This window comes from Vicugna pacos, chromosome 34 (genome assembly GCF_048564905.1).
Source record: "Vicugna pacos chromosome 34, VicPac4, whole genome shotgun sequence".
Classification (NCBI taxonomy): Eukaryota; Metazoa; Chordata; class Mammalia; order Artiodactyla; family Camelidae; genus Vicugna; species Vicugna pacos.
In genome coordinates this window covers 16,938,245-16,959,550 of record NC_133020.1, presented here as the reverse complement: position 1 = coordinate 16,959,550, position 21,306 = coordinate 16,938,245, and the positions used below count along the sequence as shown (strand labels likewise).

At 48.9% G+C, this 21,306-nt stretch overlaps 1 protein-coding gene across 3 annotated transcripts; it reads right to left on the bottom strand.

Annotated features, from left to right (window-relative positions):
- Positions 1 to 258: 258 nt before the first annotated feature.
- On the bottom strand, positions 259 to 19,094 carry FOXJ2 (forkhead box J2). Of its 3 annotated transcripts, XM_031670704.2 has the most exons (12): positions 18,743 to 19,094; positions 15,433 to 15,583; positions 12,516 to 12,862; positions 10,403 to 10,477; positions 9,610 to 9,678; positions 9,293 to 9,433; positions 8,624 to 8,822; positions 5,935 to 6,309; positions 5,430 to 5,531; positions 4,679 to 4,888; positions 4,038 to 4,136; positions 259 to 2,993 (listed from the first exon to the last, which is right to left on the bottom strand). In XM_031670704.2, exons 3-12 carry the CDS (start codon positions 12,846 to 12,848, stop codon positions 2,905 to 2,907), a joined length of 1,692 nt encoding a protein of 563 aa, XP_031526564.2. In that variant the 5' UTR covers positions 12,849 to 12,862; positions 15,433 to 15,583; positions 18,743 to 19,094; the 3' UTR covers positions 259 to 2,904. The 3 variants fall into 3 exon arrangements, with proteins under 3 accessions (XP_031526564.2, XP_031526563.2, XP_072810878.1); XM_031670703.2 differs by lacking the exon at positions 15,433 to 15,583; XM_072954777.1 differs by lacking the exons at positions 15,433 to 15,583; positions 18,743 to 19,094 and adding an exon at positions 14,354 to 14,646.
- Between the last annotated feature and the right edge of the window lie 2,212 nt (positions 19,095 to 21,306).

The following is a 21,306-nucleotide window of genomic DNA, read 5'->3' as shown; positions in this document are numbered from 1 at the left end:
CCAGGTGGCTTAGTCCCCATACCAAGCTGCAAGGGGGCACTGCCTCTCCCACAAATATTTTGCTATATTTAATAGCACTTGAAAAGAAGAACGTGAAAGGCATGTTCTTAAGTCTTCTTACCCATCAATCTTACAAAAAATGTCAGGGTCCACTAATCACACCCAGTGGTGGGAGGAGGGCAAGGGGCCATTGAAAACAAATGCTTTCACATTTCTTTTTTCCTACCCTGGAAAAAATGAATTTGAGACCAGCACCAGTAAGATAAAACCATAAACATTCTTTTTTTTTTATTAAGAAAGCATGCAAAAAACAACAACAACAACTTGTGAGACCATACACCCCCTTCCCAGCCTGCACCGATGCAAAGCATTATGGGTGGTGTGAAGGACTCACTGAACCAGAAACATGGGGGTTGAAGAGAGAAAGGCAGGGATGGGTGGATCTGCACCAAATAATTACTCCTTCTGTCCTTCTCCTCCACTCTCTCCCTTGTTTCCTCGTGGGTAGGCAGTGAGCTCGTGTGGTTTTGCACACATCACCCAATACAACGACAACTCTACCTTCAAGTCCAGCAATGCCAGACCAACAAGAAAAAGTAGTATTCTTTCCATTGCATGGAGGGGTAGGGAAATGGAGGCCCAAAGAAAGTCAGGTTTGTCCTGTGCCTTTTAGCAAGGCTGGGTTTAGTGGAGGAAAGCTATAATCCCCGGAGGCCCGATGGCCAACGTCCAGCCCTAGCCCCAAACTTCTTAATGAAACTAGTTTTCAGAAGACACAGATGAATTATGAACCAGGGACATGAACAGGTCTGATTTATCTACCCTTGCAAATCCTGTGTGGATCTGAGTAGACAGGGGGTTGAGAAAGAGGACTGATGGTCTGTGAAGAGGGGCTCTTCGGGAGAACAGAGGGGACGCTGTGCGTGGGAGGCACCTTGATTGGAAGGAGGAAGGAAGACACGCCTCAGCTAGGGACACTGGGCAAAGGCATGCCGCCAGCCTTGAAGAGAAATTCTCCTTCCCCAATGGGGAATGTGACGTCAGTCTTGTACCCCGCTCGTGCCCTCCAACACAGTGGGGAATTCACGCCACTCACACTCCCATTTCTTACCAAGAACTTCAAAGAAATAAAGTGCTGTTTGGTTAACTGCCCTTTCCTGCCCCCTTACTTCAGCCTCACTGGACTTCTTAACAAACTCTCATATATAACCCCTGACAAAGAAAAGAAAGGGCAGATGAGGGGAAAAACCAGGAGAGCGGAAAGCACAGGTAAATAAAGAATATGAACGAAAAGCAGAAATCAGAGAGTGGCCTTGTCTGTTCCGTACATTTTGTCCTGCAGCTTTGAGAAAGTGAACATTCAGTAAAATAAAAGCAGAAATAAAACTGTTCCTCCCTCTTACAACTAAAATTCAACAATGGATATCAAATATACACTCAGTACTTTGCAGCAGTAAATCATGGCCACTCCTGGTTAAAGGAGGTGAGTTATCCCTGTACCTTTTTCTGGGAGGGAAGAGGGGGTCTCCCTTGGCCCTCATGGAACTCTTCTCTTTAGATTATTTATCCTCCCCTACCAACTTCCTTCACCCCCCAAAAAGCCTAATCTCAAAAGCTTCAGCCCCAGTGATCCGGATTCCAAGAGAAGCACTTGCCCACATAGTCAAATAACTGAAATTTTCCCTACGCATGTCCATGGCAGCTCCCCTCATCTGCCACCAATACTCCAGGTTTGGTTCTGCTGTGATCGGTGGGGAAGAGATGCCTGTCTTGTCGTAGGCCATGATGAAACTAAAAGTAATAAAGGGTTACTTTCCTTTCTGGAGAATCCCAGAAAACGGGGGAAGAAAGTCAGATGGGTGGGAGGGTTGAGCTAACCACTACAGGAGGACGGAATAAAACCTGCTGAATGAGACAAAGGGATGGAAGGATCATGTGGAAATGCAAAGAAAAGCCACAGTTAATGTCCAAAGAAAATGATGTTTAAAAAGCCAAAATGGTTAAATTGAAACCATCTCTAAAAAGCTGACCCTATGCTGAAGAGTTGTGCTCATTCCTACCAGAGAAGCAGGATTCTGGCTAAGATCAACTCCATCTCCTACAGAGAACGGGCCATGAATGAGCCAAGGGCAGTATCCCTGACACAGTAGCATCTACCCAGTTTCCGACTCTTATTCTCCATCGCTTCTCTGTCATATTCTACTCAACCCAACCCAGACCTCTCATTCCACCAGGATTTTATTGTCACCCTCCTGTACCACCACCGTCACTCTTCCCCTCAATGGAGAATGAGGTCAGCAGAAGTAGGACTGGAGACACAAAGGGACAAGGAAGAGCTCAGAGGGCAAAATTAGCACCATTGAGTAAAACCTGCAAATTCATGGCTGCCAAGCAGTGTTCCAGATCCCTTCTATGTGATAATGTGGCCCTTCCAGTCCTGCACTGAACTGATGTTCACAAAAAACGATTTGGGGCCAAAAGGTAGGATTAGCGTTGACTTTCTCAAAGGGAAAGGTAAATCAAAATTTGAGGCCTTTCTCCATGGTGGTCATGGCCTCACCTTCCAGCCAGATGATTTTAAACTAGCAAGAGGTGGACAGGGTCCATGGTGTAGGGACAGGAGACTGGAGACAGCATATAACCAAAAATAATAATAATAATAATATAATAAGAATAATAATAAAAGAATTAGGAAAAAACAAGAAGGAAGAGGAAGAATGAGGCAAGAAAGAGGGGTTATCTTCGGCAGCATCTTGCAGTGGCTTCTCTGGCAGAGAAAGCAAAAAAAAAGAGGATACATATCTATATACAGGCAAGGGTGGAAGGGAGGGGCCGGGGCTGCTGTCTCCCCACTGCCAGACTTCACCACCCAGCCCTGGGCTAATGGCCACATTCAGTGACACACTAAGTAATCAAGTCCCAGTCGAAGTCATCGGGGATCTCCTCATTGGCCCCAGGAGGTGGAACCGGTGGCCGAGGGACCATGTGGTGTGCTGTGGGAAGAGAGAAAGAGATTAAGAGAAGAGTGGGTGGGAAGCCGTTCTACCCATCCAGACAGGCAGTGGTCAGCCCCAAACACCACCATGGGGAAGGTCTGGTGGAACTATTGTCCTTATCAGCCCCGCTTTACTTTTGTTGCCGCCACCACTTCAGTAAGGCCTCAAGGAATCAACTAAATCGAGTAAATGAGGCCAGGTGGCAATAGAACAGTATGCAGCCATTAAAAATGATGCTTATGAAGACTATGCAACAATGATTAAAAAAAACATACAGGATGCACCATTAGATGAAATAGCTGCGTAGAAATGTGTACCTGCACGACCCAGATTAGGTACACAGGGATAAGGGGAGGGTATAGCTCAGCGGTAGAGTGTGTGCTTAGCATGCACGAGGTCTTGGGTTCAATCCCCAGTACTTCCACTAATAAACAAACAAATAAACCTAATTACTCTCTCCCCCAAACAAAGTTAGGCACACAGAGACAAAGAGTCAGATATCATCCCCAAAACTGAAAACACTGTGGTAAGGCAGCTGATAATAGTGAGTTTCCTAAAGTGCACTAAAAGGTGAAGGATCTGGGCATCCTGAACTATTTATGACCACTGAGGGTCCCCCACTACAGCTCCACCATCAGAGATAGTTCAGTCCCAGGCCCCTGGTACCCTAGGGCAGGGGACAGGAAAGCAGACCTGGCACAAAGCAGGCAGGTTTATATAACGTGTTCATTTTATTTGCTTGAGTGTGTCTCCCAGCTGGACTCCAGAGCTAGACATAAACGTTCTATGTGTCTCTCTCCTTTTTGTAGTCATACTTTCACTTCCTCTCAATACTGCAGACATCAGCTAATTTTAAAGTAAGTCTTCTTCAGTCTCCCGTGACATGCATCCTCTGGCCCTGGGAAACACGAAGTCTCACCCCCTCCCAGAAGACGCAGACAAAAGGGCCAGAACCACAGGCTCAGAGCCCCAGGAAAGCGAGGCAACTCGCCAGGGTGGAGAGGGCTCAGCTGGTGGTGAAACAAGCCTCCTGGCTCTTACCTGGGCGATTGTATCCTGCTGAGTCCTGGGTGGGGAGTGGGTACATTGGCGATGGGCCAGGGTAGAGGTGGGGTGCTTGAGGGTGCACATAAGAGTTCACTGCCAAAGCAAGACAAGAGTTACTTGAGTGGGATCACTGTACTCAAAGAAGCAGGGTCTGACAGAGAAGAAGGTCCTCTTCCTCCCCTTAAGCTCTTCACCCTTCCCTGCTCTGTTCCCTGGCTCCTGCCGGCATCAAGACTATGCAGAAGCCATCAGTCCTCACCTCTGAGGGTGAAAAAGGACCAGATATTAGAATTGTGAAATATCACAGCTATCAGAGGATGACAAACATAGACACAGGATGGCTGAGTCTCTCGTTTCACTGGTCTAAGCTCATATAATTGTAGAGAATCGTGACTCCCCAGATACGGTCCAGGTCGGGGTGACCGTGACACATATTTGGAATGGGGGCTCTCTCTTTTTTCTTAAGTAACCCTGACCTCCCAGATCAAGATCTAAAAGGAATCATATGACCTATTTCTTTGCCATTTGGATGCTTGCCGTAGAATGTTTTTTGGTTCTCTTCTGACCTTCTCTTCCCCCTACCCCGCTTTGATTGTCAAGTCTCCGCCTCCTTGGCAACCTGCTTTGTGGGGTACCTTGGTTCATGGCTGGCTCCTGTTTGCCACTGGTGAGGGCACAGGAGTCAGCAATGCGGGCAGGGGCAGGTGGCCGGTGGGAACCCCCCTGGGGGGGCACGTGACCAGTCTGGGTGAGGAAGTGGTTGAGGGAGTCGCACAGATTGGCGATGTGATGCTGGTCGAGGCTCCAGTTCTTCTGCTCTGCCTGTCGCAGACTCTCCATCAGCTCTACAAACAGAGAAGCATGAAATGCTAACCTTGTCAAGGCCCCAGAGCCCTGCCAGCTTGATGCCCAACTCACTGCTGCAGCCACTCCGTCAGGCACCACCGCCGATCACACGCACCACCGACGCTGACATCTGTTAGCACGCTGCTCTCAATGGCCCCCCCCCCGACCCCCTGTTTCTTCCTTACTCAGTTCTTAGTATAATTTGCTTCTTACTGATGAATTAAAAGGTTCAATGTGACTGAGTGAATTAGCCATGGTCATATTTTCAGTAAATGGCGACAAAACTACAAAACAGTTGTCAAGGGCTTCTGAGTTCCTGAGAGCCTTCCTTCTCCCAGAGCTAAAACTGAGTAGAAGAAACCACTGGCACATTTTAAGGCCAAGTTAATCAGAATTCATTTGAAAGTAGCACCAAGGTCACGTGAAATCCTCCATCCTCAAACTTCACTGAATCCCCCCTCTTCTGGTTCTGGTTTCCATTGGGTTTTTCCACTCACACTGGTGCCTCTTCCCTCCAGGCCCCATCCTCTGATTACTAACCTGAGAACTGTGACTGCTCAATGCTGGACCAGTTGAGCCGGTTCACCATCTTGAAGCTTTCCTTTAAGGAGTCGATGTTGGAGCACCAGTCAGGAGGGAAGGCTGGCAAGAGGAGGGGAACAGGGGAATAAGACAGTGAGGCGGTGGCGCACTGACAGCCGGCTGACTGAGGCAAGGTTCTCCCATCCACACGTGTTCTCAGTTGCAACACCAAGACCATTTCACCCTCCCTCCCTGGAGGTTCAGGACCTGGTAAAGCTACCAACGCTTTAGGCACAGACAGCCCAGCTCACAGGCAGGAGAGCACGTAAAACCACCCCAGTTTGTCCGAGAATCTGATGCAGAGCTCTCAGTAGCATCTTCCCTCGCTCAGATGAGCTCTCATGGGAGAGTGAGGCTGAAAGATCCGCTGTTAACCTCCTACCCAACTGCACCTTCGTGCCAGAGTCAGAACAAGGGGGTCCCCCACGGCCCTCTAGGGTCTGCGTGCCCGCTCCTTACTCACCGAAGCCAGAACTGTTGATGGGGGCCTGGCTTTGTGCCTGTGGCTGCGGCGGCGGCGGCGGCGGCTGGGCGGGGTGCGGGTGGGGGTGGTGCTGGTGAGGGTGGTAGCCTCCGTGCTGCAGGGGGGGCGGGTGCATGGCCATCACAGGGGGCGGCCCGTAGCCCTCGGCCCCCGCTTGCTTCCCCCCTGGCGGGGTACAACCATCGGGGCTGGGGGTGTGCAGCGGAGGAGCACCCCCTACAGGGGAGGGGCCCTGGGCGGGCGCCTGCTGGGGCGACGGCTGCTGGGGCGACGGCTGCGGGGGCGGCGGCTGCTGCTGCTGGTACATGTAGTAGTTGTTCGAGGGCGGCATGTCCCCCAGGAGAGAGGAGAAGCCTGCCGGGTGGGAGGAAGCAGGCAGGTGAGCTGGACCACACATTTTCCCCTAAACAGGATTTCCACCGGGGTAGACGGGAGGCCTCAGAGAGAAAAGGCCGACTACAAAGGCAAGAGGGTCAGGATGTTCGGGGACACAGCGCCCCCTGGCTCCCTTGGTCCCCCCGGCCGGTATACCAGACAGAAGGAGCGCCTTGACAGCCTGACAACTGCTGAAATTTTAGCCAAGAGGGCAGCATGCACCTTTTGATGCTATGTTTCAGGGATTCAGATGTAGGCCTGGAATCACAGTTTCAAAAGAAATCAGGTATCTGATTTCAAAAATAAATTATAAATAAAACAAAGCCATGGGGTTTCTATTCTCTTCTTTTCCTTATTATCCTACACTCTTCAGGACCTAGAGATGATCATACGAAGTGAAGTCAGACAGAGAAAGACAAGTATCATATGATATCACTCATATATGGAATCTAAAAACTAATACAAATGAATCTATTTGCAAAACAGAAACAGACTCACAGACATAGAAAACAACCTTACAAACTTATGGTTACCAAAGGGGAGAGGGAAGAGAAGAGGGATAAATTAGGATTATGGGATTAGCAGATACACACTACTACAGATAAACTAGAAGAGCAACAAGGATTCACTGTAGAGCACAGGGAGCTATATTCAGTATCTTGTAATGACCTATAATGGGAAATAATCTGAAAAAATATATAAATATACACACACATACACATACATACATAGAACTGAATCACTTTGCTGTACACCTGAAATGGACACAATATTGCAAATAAGCTATACTTCAGTTAAAAATAATAATGAAAGGAAATAAATAAAAGAAGAAATTCATGACAATTAATATAAATTTCCCCAGAAGTGACTCCTAACCACTTTTGATCATTCCATTCATCTCCTGCTGCCTGTCCAAGGCCACGGTACAGAACAGGAAGGTCAGATGATTCACCTGAAATCCTGACTTCACCCCTACCTCTAAATTCTTTTAAAAAATGAAAAAAAAAAACCAAAAAACCAGGAATTGCAGAGGGCCAAACCAGATGATCCCTCAGGGAGCCTCCCACTAACGACTTCAAGTCATTCTCACATGTTAATCTGGGAAATGTGAGTATGGACAAGATATAAACTGATATAAAGGAAGAATTTTTTTTTCCGTATTTAAATTGTTAGAAGTATTAGTTCTAATGTTTTTATTGAAGTAGAGTTGATTTACAATGTTACATTAGTTTCAGGTCTTCAGCAAAGTGATTTATATATATCTGTTCTTTTTCATATTCTTTTCCGTTATAGGTTATTACAAGGTATTGACTATAGTTCAATATATTCAATATATTAAACAGTGCCGTACAGTAGGTCCTTGTTGCTTACTTTATATATAGTAGTTTGTATTTGCTAGTCCAAAGCTCCTCATTTATCCCACCCCTTTCTTTCCCATTTGGTAACCATAAGTTTGTTTTCTATGTCTGTGAGTCTGTTCCTGTTTTGTAAATAAGTTCATTTCTATCATATTTTAGATTCCACATATAAGTGATATCATATGACATCTGTCTTTCTCTGACTTACTTCACTTAGTATGATCCTCTCTAGGTCCATCCACGTTGCTGCAAATGGCATTATTTTATTCTTTTATGGCTGAGTAGTATTCCATTGTATATATATACACCACATCTTCTTCATCCATTCCTCTGTCGATGGACATTTAGGTTGCTTCCAGGTCTTGGCTACTGTAAACAGTGCTGCTGTGAACACTGGCATGCATGTATCTTTAAGGAAGCATTATTTATTACGTTAGGAGTGATAATGGCAATGGATAACTAAAAGAAAAGTCTTTATCATTAAGGACGCATACTGCACTAGTATTTACAGGTAGAACGATGTACCTTGAACTACTCCAATTAAACGAAAAGCTGGGTGGTAAACAAAACAAGCTTAAAATATCGGTAACAGTTAAAATTGGGCGATGGAAACATGATGGTTTACTGTACTACTTTCTCTATTTATGCACCTACTTGAAATTATTCCTAATAAAAATCAACATAAATATGCTAAAAATTAAATTCTCACAATGAAACACTGTGATCCTTAGGAAAAGGGATCTACTGCTGGCCCCTAGTGGCCATCCTTGGAATGACTTGCTGGCAACCATAAAAATCACAACCCTTAGTTCTAGAAGGGGGATTCCGCCAACTCAGAAGCTAATGACGCAGCCTGCCTCTCGAAACAGCTGTCCTTCAGCCCTAAGTCAGAAGAGCTCACCAACCCCCCTCCCCACCCCCTCCCGCAGCCTCACCGTGCTGAGAGGAGGAAGAGGACTTCTCCAGCATGGATTTGTAGAGGTTGCGGAAGGACCAGCTTAGGTCCTGAAAATTGATCTCTGAGTAGGAGAATTTGAAGTCGTGGTTGGTGTTATACAGGGGCGGGGGGGCGTCAGCGCCCTCTCGGCCTGGAGCCCCAGCTGCCCCTGCTCCGCCATCCACAGGTGCTGGGCCCTGCAGAAAGAGGTGAGAGAGACCTGATCTCTGTCCTAGTGCGGGACCAGCTCAACCCTTTAACAGACACCAGGCTCTCCTGCCTGTCCTCATCACCCTCACCAAGTTTTCAAAGAATGAGCATCATTTTCTCCTTCTTTTCTCATTCGTTCTGACCTTGATGTAGCCTCCTGTCCTTTTCCTGTGCTACCTCCCACCTCACCTTTCCCATCTTGTAAATTTTTTGGCTCTTCTTCTCACTTTTTGCCTCTGATCTTTCTTAAAGTTCTGTTGCTTCTCTCTCTCCCTCTCTCTCTCCCTCCCTCTCTCTCTCTCAGCTTTCCTCTTTTGCTTTCTCCTTCTTTCCCAATGTATCTGCCTACTATAGCACAGACACCCATCAGAAAATTTTGAATCGACTGATACATGAATCTATTCAACCACCCAGTCAGCCATCCAGCCCTGTGCCCCCTGCCACCTCTACTTCCTACCTGGCTGTAGCTGGCTATCGACGTGGGGCTCTGCAGTGACATCTGAGGATTCCCCTCAGGAGGCAGAGAGGCTTCTCCACTCCCTGGAACGCCTCCCCGTGGGCTCTTGCTTGCCTCCTGTTCTGGTGAGTCCTGGGACAGCTGAGGGTTGTGAAAGAACAAAAATCTGTAAGCAGATGATAAACATCCTCCCAAGGCCCCTGGCTTCACCTCTGCCAGTATTTATCCTTTACCCCAAATTTAGGAAATAACTGGAAATACAGGAGAAGATGCAGCTGGCTCAGAAATGTCATCTCCCCATGGAAGTGGGGACTTACATCATCATCTGGGGGGTGTCTTCTCTTTCGGGACATGTCAGGGCAGGTGTCGATTGTCCAGTAAGAGCCCTAGAAGGAGAACCCATCCCCAGAGAGGAGAAAATCATTACATATGGAAACTTCTCCCTTTGGAAACGTGGATATTTGAGAGGATTTTTACACAAAATAAGTTACATTAAGAAAGATGACTAGAGAGTCACACAGAATCCTGAGGGTACTGGATATTTTTGAGGATTAAATTTGTCCTAACAGCTCACTGAGTACGTCCGAGGTACCCGCTGTAGTCCAAACACAGGCCTCGATCATTCTGGAGAACAGCACAACAGCAGCTGGTTCAAAGAGCTGGAAATGCCAGCCTTTCCCCTCCCTGTCACCTGAGACAAGGCTCTCTTAGCTTTAGAATCCACATCTCTCAAGTGACAAGGACCCTCTCCCCTTTGAACGTAAAAATCATGGGGTTTTCATATAGAAAAATACCTACAAAGGTCATTAAATCCACCTTTTACATCTAGAAAGACTGCCACATGGAAAAAAAAAAGGAGCATGAAGTCAACTTTTTCATAAATGTTTCTATTGAAACACAGATTTCACAGTCTCCCTTAGTCACTCATTCTAATGGGGACCACAAACTTGATAACCAAGCTCTTCCTCCAAGAATAAAAAAAAAAAAAGCTGCTTCAGTAATTAACATGCTTTCCTCTTCTGGGTAATTAAAACAGCCACAGGACTCTGGGCTGTCAACTACTTCTCGCTCCTTCCTGATCCTCCCTTCATCCTCACAAAAGAATCTCACCTTCCCAGGGTCATCCCGAGGTCTGGGCACCTTCCGGAAACACTTGTTGAGAGAAAGGTTGTGACGAATTGAATTCTAGGGAAGCAGAGAAGCAGGTCAGATTTGAGCATCGTGCAGAGCAGAAAATTTTCCAATAGGACACAGAGGGACACAAAGGGACATAACATACACTCAAGTTCAACTAGTGTAAACTTCATAACTTTACTGATGGAGGAAATTACCTATCAGATAGCGAAATCAATGAGATAAGAAAAAAGCAGCAATTAAGCCGAGGAGAGGTAATGGCTACAAATTTGACTACCAGGTGCTTCTGGAAAGCAGTGTATACAGTTTTTCAGTTGTTCCACCCAACTGACAACAGGTATATAAACGCCTCAAAATCACATCTGCCCCAACCTAAGGGTCCATCAACAGATGAACGGATAAAGAAAATGTGGTGTATATATGTATAATGGAATACTACTCAGTCTTAAAAAATGAAATTTTGCCGTTTGCAGCAACATGGACTTGGAGAGTATTACGCTAAGTGAAATAAGTCAGACAGAGAAAGGCAAATACTGTGTGATATCACTTATATGTGGAATCTAAAAAGTACAACAAATTAGTGAGCATAACAAAAAAGAAGGAGACACACAGATATAAAGAACAAACTAGTGGCTACCAATGGGAAAAAGCACGGAAGGGTAGGGGATTAAGAGGTACAAAGTATTATGTATAAAATAAGTTACCAGGATATATTGTACAATACACAGAATATAACCAATATTTTATAATAACTGTAAATGGTGTATAATCTTTAAAAATTGTGAATCACTATATTGTACACCTGCAACTTATCTAATATTGTACAGCAACTATACTTTAATTTTAAAAAAACACATCTGCCCAGTTCTTTAATTCATCCTATCAGTAATAAAAACAATGTTTTAAAACCGATTATGTAAATGATAACAAAATATAAATTATGAGTGAAACAAGGCACAGTTCACCTTCTGTCTTCTCAACAGCTCATAGATAGATCCTCTTTTTCTTCAGGGTGGGGTAATTAGGTTTACTTATTTATTTTTGGAGGAGGTACTGGGGATTGAACCCAGGACCTCATACATGCTAAACATGCACTCTACCACTTGAGCTATACCCTCCCCCTTCAACAGCTCATAGAATGGTCACATTTGGAGGAAAGAAGTATTAGGGGATAGGGCTAGCTCAGTGGTAGAGCGCATGCTTAGCATGCATGAGGTCCTGAGTTCAATCCCTAGTACCTCCATTAAAAAGATAAATAAATAAATAAACCTAATTACCTCCCCCCCTGAAAAAAAAACAAAATACTCCTGGAGGAAAGAACTATTGTTGCATGCCTGTGCTGGGTGAGGCTGAGGGTGGTGGCGGCTAGCAGGGACATATTTATAAAGAAAAAACAGAATGCCTTCAACACTCTCCAGCGCATCATCTGGTCTGCAAGTCAGCAGGTGATTTACAGAGTGACTGTACTACGTTAAATCCCCCTTCCTACTCCACAGCTGGCAAGTGAGTGGTGCTGTGAAGGACTGAGACCATCAGTCTTCCTTCTTTGCTTGGAAGAGGAGGCCCCTTCTTCCTTTATCTCCAGCCAAACAACTTAGCCTCTTCTCATTACTTGCTTGGTGGATGAGCTGTTGCTAAAGGGCTTAATTATACTACATTTTTTTCTTGGTACAGTTTTTTAAAAGATGGTGACTATGTGCCATGAAATTTTGGAGATCTGACGAGATTCTGCCTCTAGGTGGGCTGGAGCAGTGCCATGCCTTGCACAGTGATGTGAACAGAGGGTGGCAATAGATAATCTGTGAAATGAATGAATCTCCTTTTTGAGGAACCAGAGAGGAGGGTATGACCGCATCCTGCCTCCCCCATAACTATACCAAGAGGCTCGGTATCACTGGAGTTTCCCCGTGATACCTTCTGAAAGTTGTTCAACTCTGCAAAAAAATAAGGGATGGGAGATTTGCAATTTCAAGTTCACATATCACTGAGACAGCTCAGAGTGAAATGGACCATGTTATAGGAAGAAACAAAAGCAGAGGAAAAGGTTGTCAAGACTAAGAATGATCTCAGGTTATGGAAGCCATCCCACCTTCCAACCAATGCCAGCATTCTTGTAATAGGGGAAGTTATCACAGATCCAGCGGTAAATCTCACTGAGGGTCATCTTCTTGGCTGGGGAGGAGTTGATGGCATAGGTGATGAGGGTGGCATAGCTGTAGCGGGGTTTGCCATCCTGGTGGACCGCTGCCTCGTCTTTGCTCAGGGTGGCATTAGGATCCGTGGGTGAGCCTGGTGGACATTTGCGGCTGCCGCCTGGAGGCCCAGCCTGGGAGGCACTCCCAAGCTTCTCAATGGTCGCTCGGAGGGTCAGCTGGGGGAGCCAGTCTATGGAGGTGAGGCTACTTTCTAGGTCAGAAGCCATGGTGCTTCGAGGTTCTGCAGAGAAGAGGAAAAGGCAAGAGGAAAACAGAATAGATGAGTGCTACCTGCGGTTTCTGGCGGCAAGAAATACACAAGTCCTGGTGCTCTAAGGGAAGGAGGCTTCCCCCCCCCCCACTCTAATTCATAGAAGACTCCTCTCATGGGACAGCCCTCAACCAGGTGTTCCCAGAACCCCCAAATGGACATGTCACCATCACCTACCAGGTGACACTTCTCCAGTACTTTTCCTACATCATCATGTGGAACGTGGCCAAGAGGCCACTCCCTTCACGCAGGATGAAAAGACAGATCAAACCACTCACCAAATTCAGCTATTCCTTCAATTCTTTTTACTTAACGCCCAGCAACAGAGTATTTTAAAACCATGTAGAAATTAAACAAACAAACAAAACACTTAGCAGGTAAAATCAGCCAAAGTCTATTCTCCAATTATGTGACGCTTGTTATATTGACACACAACATCCTCAGACAGCGCGAAAGAACATGTGAAGACAAACAGGTTGAGTAAACACGAGTGTACAATAACGAAACACACGCCCGCACTTTCGAAGATGTTTCATATTAATCACATTCCTGTGCTGGTCCTTTTGATCCCACACACTTGGACCTGAGGCGTCTTAGCTACAGCCCAAGCGTAAGTGACAGTGTGACAACCGGCCAAGGGCAGGTGCCAGACACATCAACAGATCACAATTAGATACGCGGCGTACGTTACCAGCAGAGCACAAAGTCACACGCCGAGGTAACAGATCCGAGCCCAGCCGCCCTCGCACCTTGAAAGCTCCCCCTTGCGAGCTCCCGCCCACAGACACCGACACCAGGAAGAAGGCATCGGCAAGGCCCTCCCCGCGGCTGGCCCGGCTGCTCCGCCGGGGAGACACCCAGCTGTGTGCGCACCGGTAACAATCAGATAGCAGGACTAAAAATAGCCACTCTGGGGCGAAGAGCTGGCTCGGCTTCTCCCGCCCTCCTCCTCCCTCCTTCCTTCCCAACCAGGCAAGGCACCTCCATGCAAACTCCTGGCGCTGCCAGACCGCCCCCGCCCGCTGTTTGCGCGCCCTGCCGCCACCCACGCAGCCTGGGCGCTCTCGCCGGCGGAGAGGTGCAGCTCGAGTGACGTCTTGGTGGGGGAAGGTGAGGAACACTGGGCCTAGAAAGGCTGGCAGGAACCACTTGCTGGCCATTTGGCACTCCCCTAGCGCCGGTGCCAGCAACCCCCTAAGCGCTTGCTGCCTAACAGGCTTGTGCCTGTACCGGGCCAGCAGATCCCAGCTCGTGTTTCTTCCTCCGACCCCTGCTGACAGTCCCATCAAGGCATTTCTTTTGAAGAGCCAGAGTTCAGAATCCTGGACTGAAAACATAATCCGTATGGAATCTCCAAATCCACACCCAGATTATAGGCACACGCATTACGTACAACTACACACAAACCCACCCACTTTGTAGGTAAAAGCTCAACCCCCCTCTCTGCCGCCTCCAACACACCTTGCAGGCTATCTGCTCACTCCTCCAGGTAGTGATTCCTCTCCCCCTGGGACTTTCTCCAGAGGGTCAGCATTCGCACTCATCTCCCTCTGCCGCCAGGTCCCCACCCAGGCAGCCTCTGCATGCACACGCATGTCCCCTGCCCTGCGCTGCTCACCGGTAACACGCCCACTCCACAAGGCTCAAGGAGACACCTTAGCACCTCGGGAATCTGGGCAGCATGAGCCCCAGTTGCAACCCAAGAATTGCTTGACAGGAGAAAAAAATCCAAAGTTTCTGTTTGTAAACAGCATCATGAAGGGGTTTCTCCTTTATCCTTAGCTCCTCTCCCTAGCTCCTTCCCAGCCCATCACCACCACCTTGTCCGAAAACCATGACAACTTGGAAACTAATAGGGACATTAAGTCATTCCAGGACGGCTCAGACCTCCCAGCGCTTCACTAAGTCAAAGCTGCACAGTCTCTGGGGGAAAGCAGGGCGCTTCCTGCATCGATGGGTCCTGGAGGTGGGCTCCCAGCTGACATGTACCCCAGGGACATGACAATGTGCAGGTTCCCAGTGACCAAGGTTCTCCTGGGTCCACAAGGAAGTTTTGCCCTCTTCCCTATCATCCTGCTAAAGATCCCTGGGAAATCTCACCTTAGGGACAAAGAAGCCTTCGGGGGACATTTCGTTTGAAACTCCCCCCACCTTAGACAGGGAGGGACAGGAGAGTAAATTCGAAGGAGTTTACAGAACCCATCTGGCAAGTGCCAATCACTGAGAATTCCAGAAAGGGAAGCACCCTCAGCCTTTTGCTACTTGCTCTGTGCCCTTCCCTATCCTTCGCCCAGCACCAGGTTAGGACACGGAGGTTAAATTTAACCTTTCTCCATCAGCACCCTCCCCACCAGCCCTCCAGATACCGCCCCAGCACTCAAAATATCTCCGGATCTTACCAGCTACAAGACCTACAAAACGCTTGCAGCAAAAGACCCTTCTGATCTCTGAGCACCATTCTCCCTAAACCCATCCCGCTTCCTCACTACCCCCCACCCCATCACTTCCCCATTCTTGAGGGGCAGCCCAGTGCATGATACCTCAGAGAATGAGGTCCCCCGGTTCTGTTCCGAACCTTGACACTGACTCACTGGATGTCCCTGACCATCCCTGGCTCCCTGAAGTCCTGACGCCTCAGTTTCCCGCTTCGATAACAGGGATGAAGGCATCCACACTGTCAAAGCTTCATTCCTGGAGGGAAGTGAATGAAGCTTCATGAGCTCCAGGCAGCCACACATTCCACAATCCCCAAAATAATGACACCAGGCTTAAGTGCAGGGCTATTATTAGAAAGGCACACAAAAGGTACTTCCATGTCTCAGTCCAAACAACCTAGTTACCCAGACCTCTCTCCCCAGGTGGGCCTCGTGCCACTGGGCTGGGGCAGAACCTGAGTCAGGCTACATTCTTCTCTGCGAGCTGGAAAACTCAAAGGAAATACTCATAGAGACTGGGAAAGGCAGCCAAAGGGCAGGCTCCATCCCATCCACTGGACCTCTCTCTGATGAAGACGGGAGAAAGGCAGAGAAAAACACAAAGACATCCTGGTGGAGGGGAAGACTGGTCCTGGATGAGACCCAGAGGAGCCAAAGTAACAGGCACAGTTTTCTTCCCATTTTCTCTAAAAGGCCAGTCATTGTTCTCTGCAGGGCACCAAGGTCAGGCATTAAGGAGTGATAACTTCCTGCTCTGTATAAAACTCACAGAGCAGCGGTTAAGTTTACCATGTTACCAATTACCAGCCAGGGTGCCTGGGCTTACATCCTGGCTCCACTACCTGCTTGCTGTGCAACCTCAGGCAAGTCACTTAACCTCTCTGTGTGGTAGTTTCTTCACTATAAAATACAGAGTAACTACATAATAACTGTACCTACATAGGGTTGTTGTGAGGATTACCTTGAGTTAAATATATTAAAGCACTTACTAAGTGTTATGTAAGTGGAGCAATTATTATTTTTAAATGAGAGAGACTATCAGAAATTAAAAATTAGAAAACTGACAGGCCATACAGGTAAGACTAGAAGTAGCAAGCCTGCAGTGGTTTGCATTGCAAAGCCTGCACTGAGTTTGCAGTCATTTTCAGGACGTCAGAAACTCAAACTTTTCCATCGGGAAGAGTGGCACCCCAATTCTGACCAAGGCCAGAACTGAGTAAATGCTCAAGAATGAAGAAATGGGGGAATATCATCTCTTATTTGTCAGGGGGAACTAGGTCTAGTCATTAGACACGATCTGGAATACGCACTCTCTAAACCATAGTTAATCCAGCCCTGTAGCCATCTGCTTCTAAGTGATTCCGCGGAGGCGAGGAGCAGTGGGGAAGCTCAGTCCCAGCAGAGCCAGTTACACCATGTGGCGGTGGCACACCTGGAGGTGTCGTGCGACACTTCACTCTGAGCCACTCAGCAAGTTGTGTTCCAGCATCTGGTAAAGTAATTTGTGAGAAACAGGCTGCTCTTACGCAGAGCCGTCCCTTTTCAGCAAATGGGGGAGGGAGTTCTAGATTTAAGAGCCAATGCTTTTCAGACCAGAGATATCAGAAATGAAGCTCTCTTATTAGTCCTAGAAGATGTGGTCCCAACCTGAGACTGGGCTGCCCTGCTGTAGGAGGTGGCTTTCGTGCAGTCATTTGCGAGGGCTCCGGCTGACCAAGGCAGGCCAAGCCTTTCCTCCCAGCTGGGCATCCTGGCCAGCACCCTCTCCGCATCCCTGCACCTGCTTTTAGAGGCCTACCAGCAACATACAGGTCTAGGTAATTGACGGCTTCATCTGAAAATCACACATGTACCTGTCCCCACACACATACCCATTCAAAACACAGACTGAGAGCCACATCCACCTGAATCAAGAAACATATGCACATCATTGTGCAGCACAGCCATACCAACCTGGCTTATAGCCCTGTGTCATGTCCCATGACCAACAGGCAGCTTCCAGGACCAAATGGATGTACTTAGAGACTTAGGCAGTCCACCCAATGCCCAGCAGAGAAAGGATGAAACATAAAAACCCAAACAAGATGAAGCCTCCCACTTGGACTCCCTGTGGGGTCTAAGTCCCCCTGCAGGAGACAAGGATTCTCCTAAGGCAGAAAGGAGGCACCCAGCTAGGCATCCCAGGTTGATTTGGGGCAGGGGGGAGGTAAGTAGGTTTGTTTGTTTGTTTGTTTAAAGGAGGTACTGGGGGTTGAACCCAGGACCTTGTGCATGGTAAGCATGCGCTCTACTGCATTATAGCCTCCCTCTGGATCCCAGGTTGAAAGGCAGAGCAGCGCTACTAAACCCACAGCCCAGGCTCAGCTAGAAGGATTTCCTGCCACCGTTTTCTTGCCTTTTCTGAAGATTCTGGGCTTCTATGATTCTTGCTATTATCTTATGAAAGAAAACTTACAAGGTTCCAGAGCCCCAGAACTGAACAAGAAACAGGATGGGGGAGGATATCACTATTAGCGCTTTTCTGAAAGTAAACTCCTCAGGGGTCAAATCTCCCTGGCAGCCAACTTATTCCGATGGAAGACTGGAAGGAGGCTGAGCAGCCACTCTCCTCTCCTATCCAGTATCTGCCTTTTCCTAAGGAACTGTCAGCAAAAGACGGGAGTGGTGTCGGGCACTGGGGCAGTGGTACCCGGCCAGCATTAGGGAAGAACTTTCCCACGGAGCTGGTGTTTCCCTGCACCCTTCCCCCTTGCTTCAGGGCATGGGATCCCCATTTTCCCTGTGGATTTTATTGGTAAGGCATGCTTCCAGCCAGAGTGGGGATGTCATGAGAGGAGGTCTCTTGGTGTCAGAGGTAGGGTGAGTGGAGACAGACTGCTTTTCTTATTAAGGAAGCAGTAATCACAGTGGGTTGGAGAGAACAGCTCTGGTGGACATTAGCGACCTAGGGTTACAGATAAGAAAATGTAATACCAGTGGAAGCCCCAACAAGGCCAGGCCACAAAATGCCACCATGACTTTAGTGAGGGCGCACTCTCTGGGTGAAAAAGCCCAAGGATGGAGGGTGGCACGGAAGTCCAGCTGAGAAGAGTCCATCGTTACCACGCTGCATGGATGGAGCACTGAAGAGGCAGGTGTTTTCTGATATTCCTCTGCCCTCAGCAGGAAAACACTCGTCCCTGGGGACCTCAAATGAATCCCATCCCTTTAGTCCCCAAACACTAAGAAACCCATTTCTCAAGACCCTCTGAAGCGAGATGAGGGTTTGAATCCAGCAGCTTCAGAACACATTTCCCAGAAGGTTCTCTGAGTTATCACTCCATCTTCCCAGGTAATGAAACCCAAGAACCCCCGTCACAGCCCCCTACACCCACTAGTGCCTAAAAATGACAGAGAGATGAAAGAGAACACTAACCTGTCTCCAAGTCTCCCCCCGCGGAGGGAGGGGACCACCTGGCACTGGAGTTTGGGGTTGGAGGGTCTCCCCTCTTCAAAGGCAGATGAAGAGCCTCATCTTCAGTGGCTCTTCCTGTGCTTGGCTGAGCCTCCCAAGCTGGGGAGGAGAACTGGGTTCCCAGAGGATGAGGAGCGGAGGGAGGAGGGGGAGGAGGAGGAGGAGAAGGAGGTCCTACCTGGGGAAGGTGGCACACCCCCCACACTCGGCCGGTTTCCCTGGGGAGGAGGGGAGGAGCCTCTCCCAACCAGGAGTTGTCTCCTCCCCCTCGGGGGAGTCCCCCTCCCCCCCAAACTGAATCTGCCTGGAGTGGAGGGCTCTTTCCTTCTGCTGGAGACCTGAGCGGAGGGGCTTTGCCCTGTTCCACTGTCTAGGTACAAGGAAGTTGGGGGAGTCCGTCCCCTCTCCTGAAAGGCTGAGAGCCGATTCCTCTTCTTTCCCTGGAGTGTCCTCCGCTTCTGAATTTAAGGAGTCCTCTGCGCTGTGAGTACTGGGGAGGAGGCAGGGTGCCTACTCCATTGGCATAGCCCCCTTGCTCTTAGCCTCGAAAGTCCAGGACTGCTGAGAGTGTGTTTGGAGCAGTGGAGGCACGTCGGGGCGCCTCACTCGGCCTCCTTTGGGAAGGATCACCCCGTTCTACTTCTGGAGCTCTGTTCCCGGGCCGGTGTGGGGCTCTTCCTCGGCCCTCGGGAGGAGAGACTCGCCCCCGAGAGGGGTCGCTTCTTGCCCTCGCCCGAGCGCTAAGGGTCTCCACTCCGTCCCCGCTCCCGCCTCCGCTCCTGGGGCGCCCCCGAGGGTGGGGTTCTCGTCCTCCCCGCTCCGCCGGAGCTGGCCTGGGCAGCAGGGGCCGGGAGGCCGCGGCTCCCGACTCCCGTCACTGGCGGCTCCTGCGGCGGCCGCGCCTCCTCTAGTCCCGTCCCGTCCGCTCCGCTCCCTCCGGCGCGCGGGGCTCCCCGCGCCACCACCGCTCGGGCTCCGGCCGGTCCGGGCTCCCGGGGAGCCAGGAGGCGGACGGACAGTGTCAGGGCTCGGCTGGGGCTCGGGCTCGGCTCGGCTCCGCTGCAGGCCCCGGCTCCTCCCCGGCCTCCGCGCCGCGCTCGGCGCCCCTCCCCCGCCCCCGCCCGCCGGGCCGCCGCCGCCGCCGCCTCCCCGCGCGGGTTAAGGAGGAGCGGGCGGCGCCGAGCCGCGGGCCGCGCCGCCGGGGGTGCGCTCCGCCCCGGGAGCCGAGCTCCGCCCGGGGAGCCGCGCCGCCGCGCCCGCGCTCCCGGGGGACACGCCGGCGCGCCGCCCTCGCTCCCCTCCGGCCGCCACCCCGCCGCGCGGCTCCGTGCCGCTCGCCATCCACCCAAGATGACAACCCCCTGCTGTCCATCGGGAGATTCCGTCGTTCGCGCCACGCGAACTGTCAGTTGCAATTCAACACTCTCAGTCTGCCACACCGACCTTTTTTTCATTGTCTTCTATATACAGATGATCGTCTCCGGTTTTCTCAAGAATGTGCTGGGCTTCTCTTTCCCCTGAGATAGCTTCTGAATGGTTATGGGGTTGAGGCAAAGTTAACATGTTACCCCGATACCATCCTGGAGTTCAGTAAATGCTTGTTGAATGTATAAAGCGAGACACGAGCGTGCAACAGAGAAAACTCTGCATTAAACATCAGAAAATCTTGCTTTCAAAGTTGTGCAAGGCCCTTGTTCTATGGACTCTTGGTCGGCGAAGAGCGGATCCTAATACTCGCCCTGCCTACCCAATAAGGCTGCTGCAAGAGTCAAACGAGCGCCTTTACGTGAAAATGCTCTTTAAACTGCACGGTTTGGCATCAGTTTCCCTGACAATCCTATAGCATCTCTTATCCTGGTCACAGAATGACCTGCTCTCATCCTCTGCCCCGTACAGAATAATCCCCACCCAGAGACAGAAGACGCCCCGAGGCGGACCACGTCCACTTCTCCTCCTGGAATCATGTTACTTCTCTGCAAATTCTTATATATTTCCTCCTCTGGCCTATTAGATGTTTCTCAAACTACCCTATTTATTGTCACATAAAATAATAAGAAAGAGAAAATATTAACCATGAAATATTTTAATTGCTAAAAAAATACCCCTGCATATTCAAGATTACAGCTTGTTCACTGTATTTCACATTTAGATAATAAAGTCTTTTTTCGCCTTCTGACTAAATATAGAATACTGTATTTTATTTAAATATATAATTACATTATATTTACAATGTGCCACAGGTTGAGCTATGCATTCGTTATCACATTTAATTCTTCTAGCAATCCCATAAGGCATTATTATTATACCTATTTTACAGATGAGAAAACTGACTCAGAGTTATTGACTATGTCTGAGTTCAAATGATTAGTAAGTAGCAAAGTCAGGACTTAAACTAACAAGTCCAAAATCCAAATGACTCAACTTCTATTCCGTTTTCCTGAGCTGTCAGAATTCAAAGTCACTCCTCTAATTGTAATTAAAGGAGATGAATTCCAATTGAGTCTTTTCTTTCTTACCACCCTTCC

Excerpts from the sequence above, each read along its gene's own strand:
- FOXJ2 (XM_031670704.2), bottom strand. The coding sequence starts at position 12,848 with ATGGCTTCTGACCTAGAAAGTAGCCTCACCTCCATAGACTGGCTCCCC. Across the intron at positions 9,434-9,609 it reads GACACCCCCCAGATGATGAT|CTGTCCCAGGACTCACCAGA; the intron begins GTAAGTCCCCAC and ends CACAACCCTCAG. Across the intron at positions 8,823-9,292 it reads CGATAGCCAGCTACAGCCAG|GGCCCAGCACCTGTGGATGG; the intron begins GTAGGAAGTAGA and ends CTCTTTCTGCAG.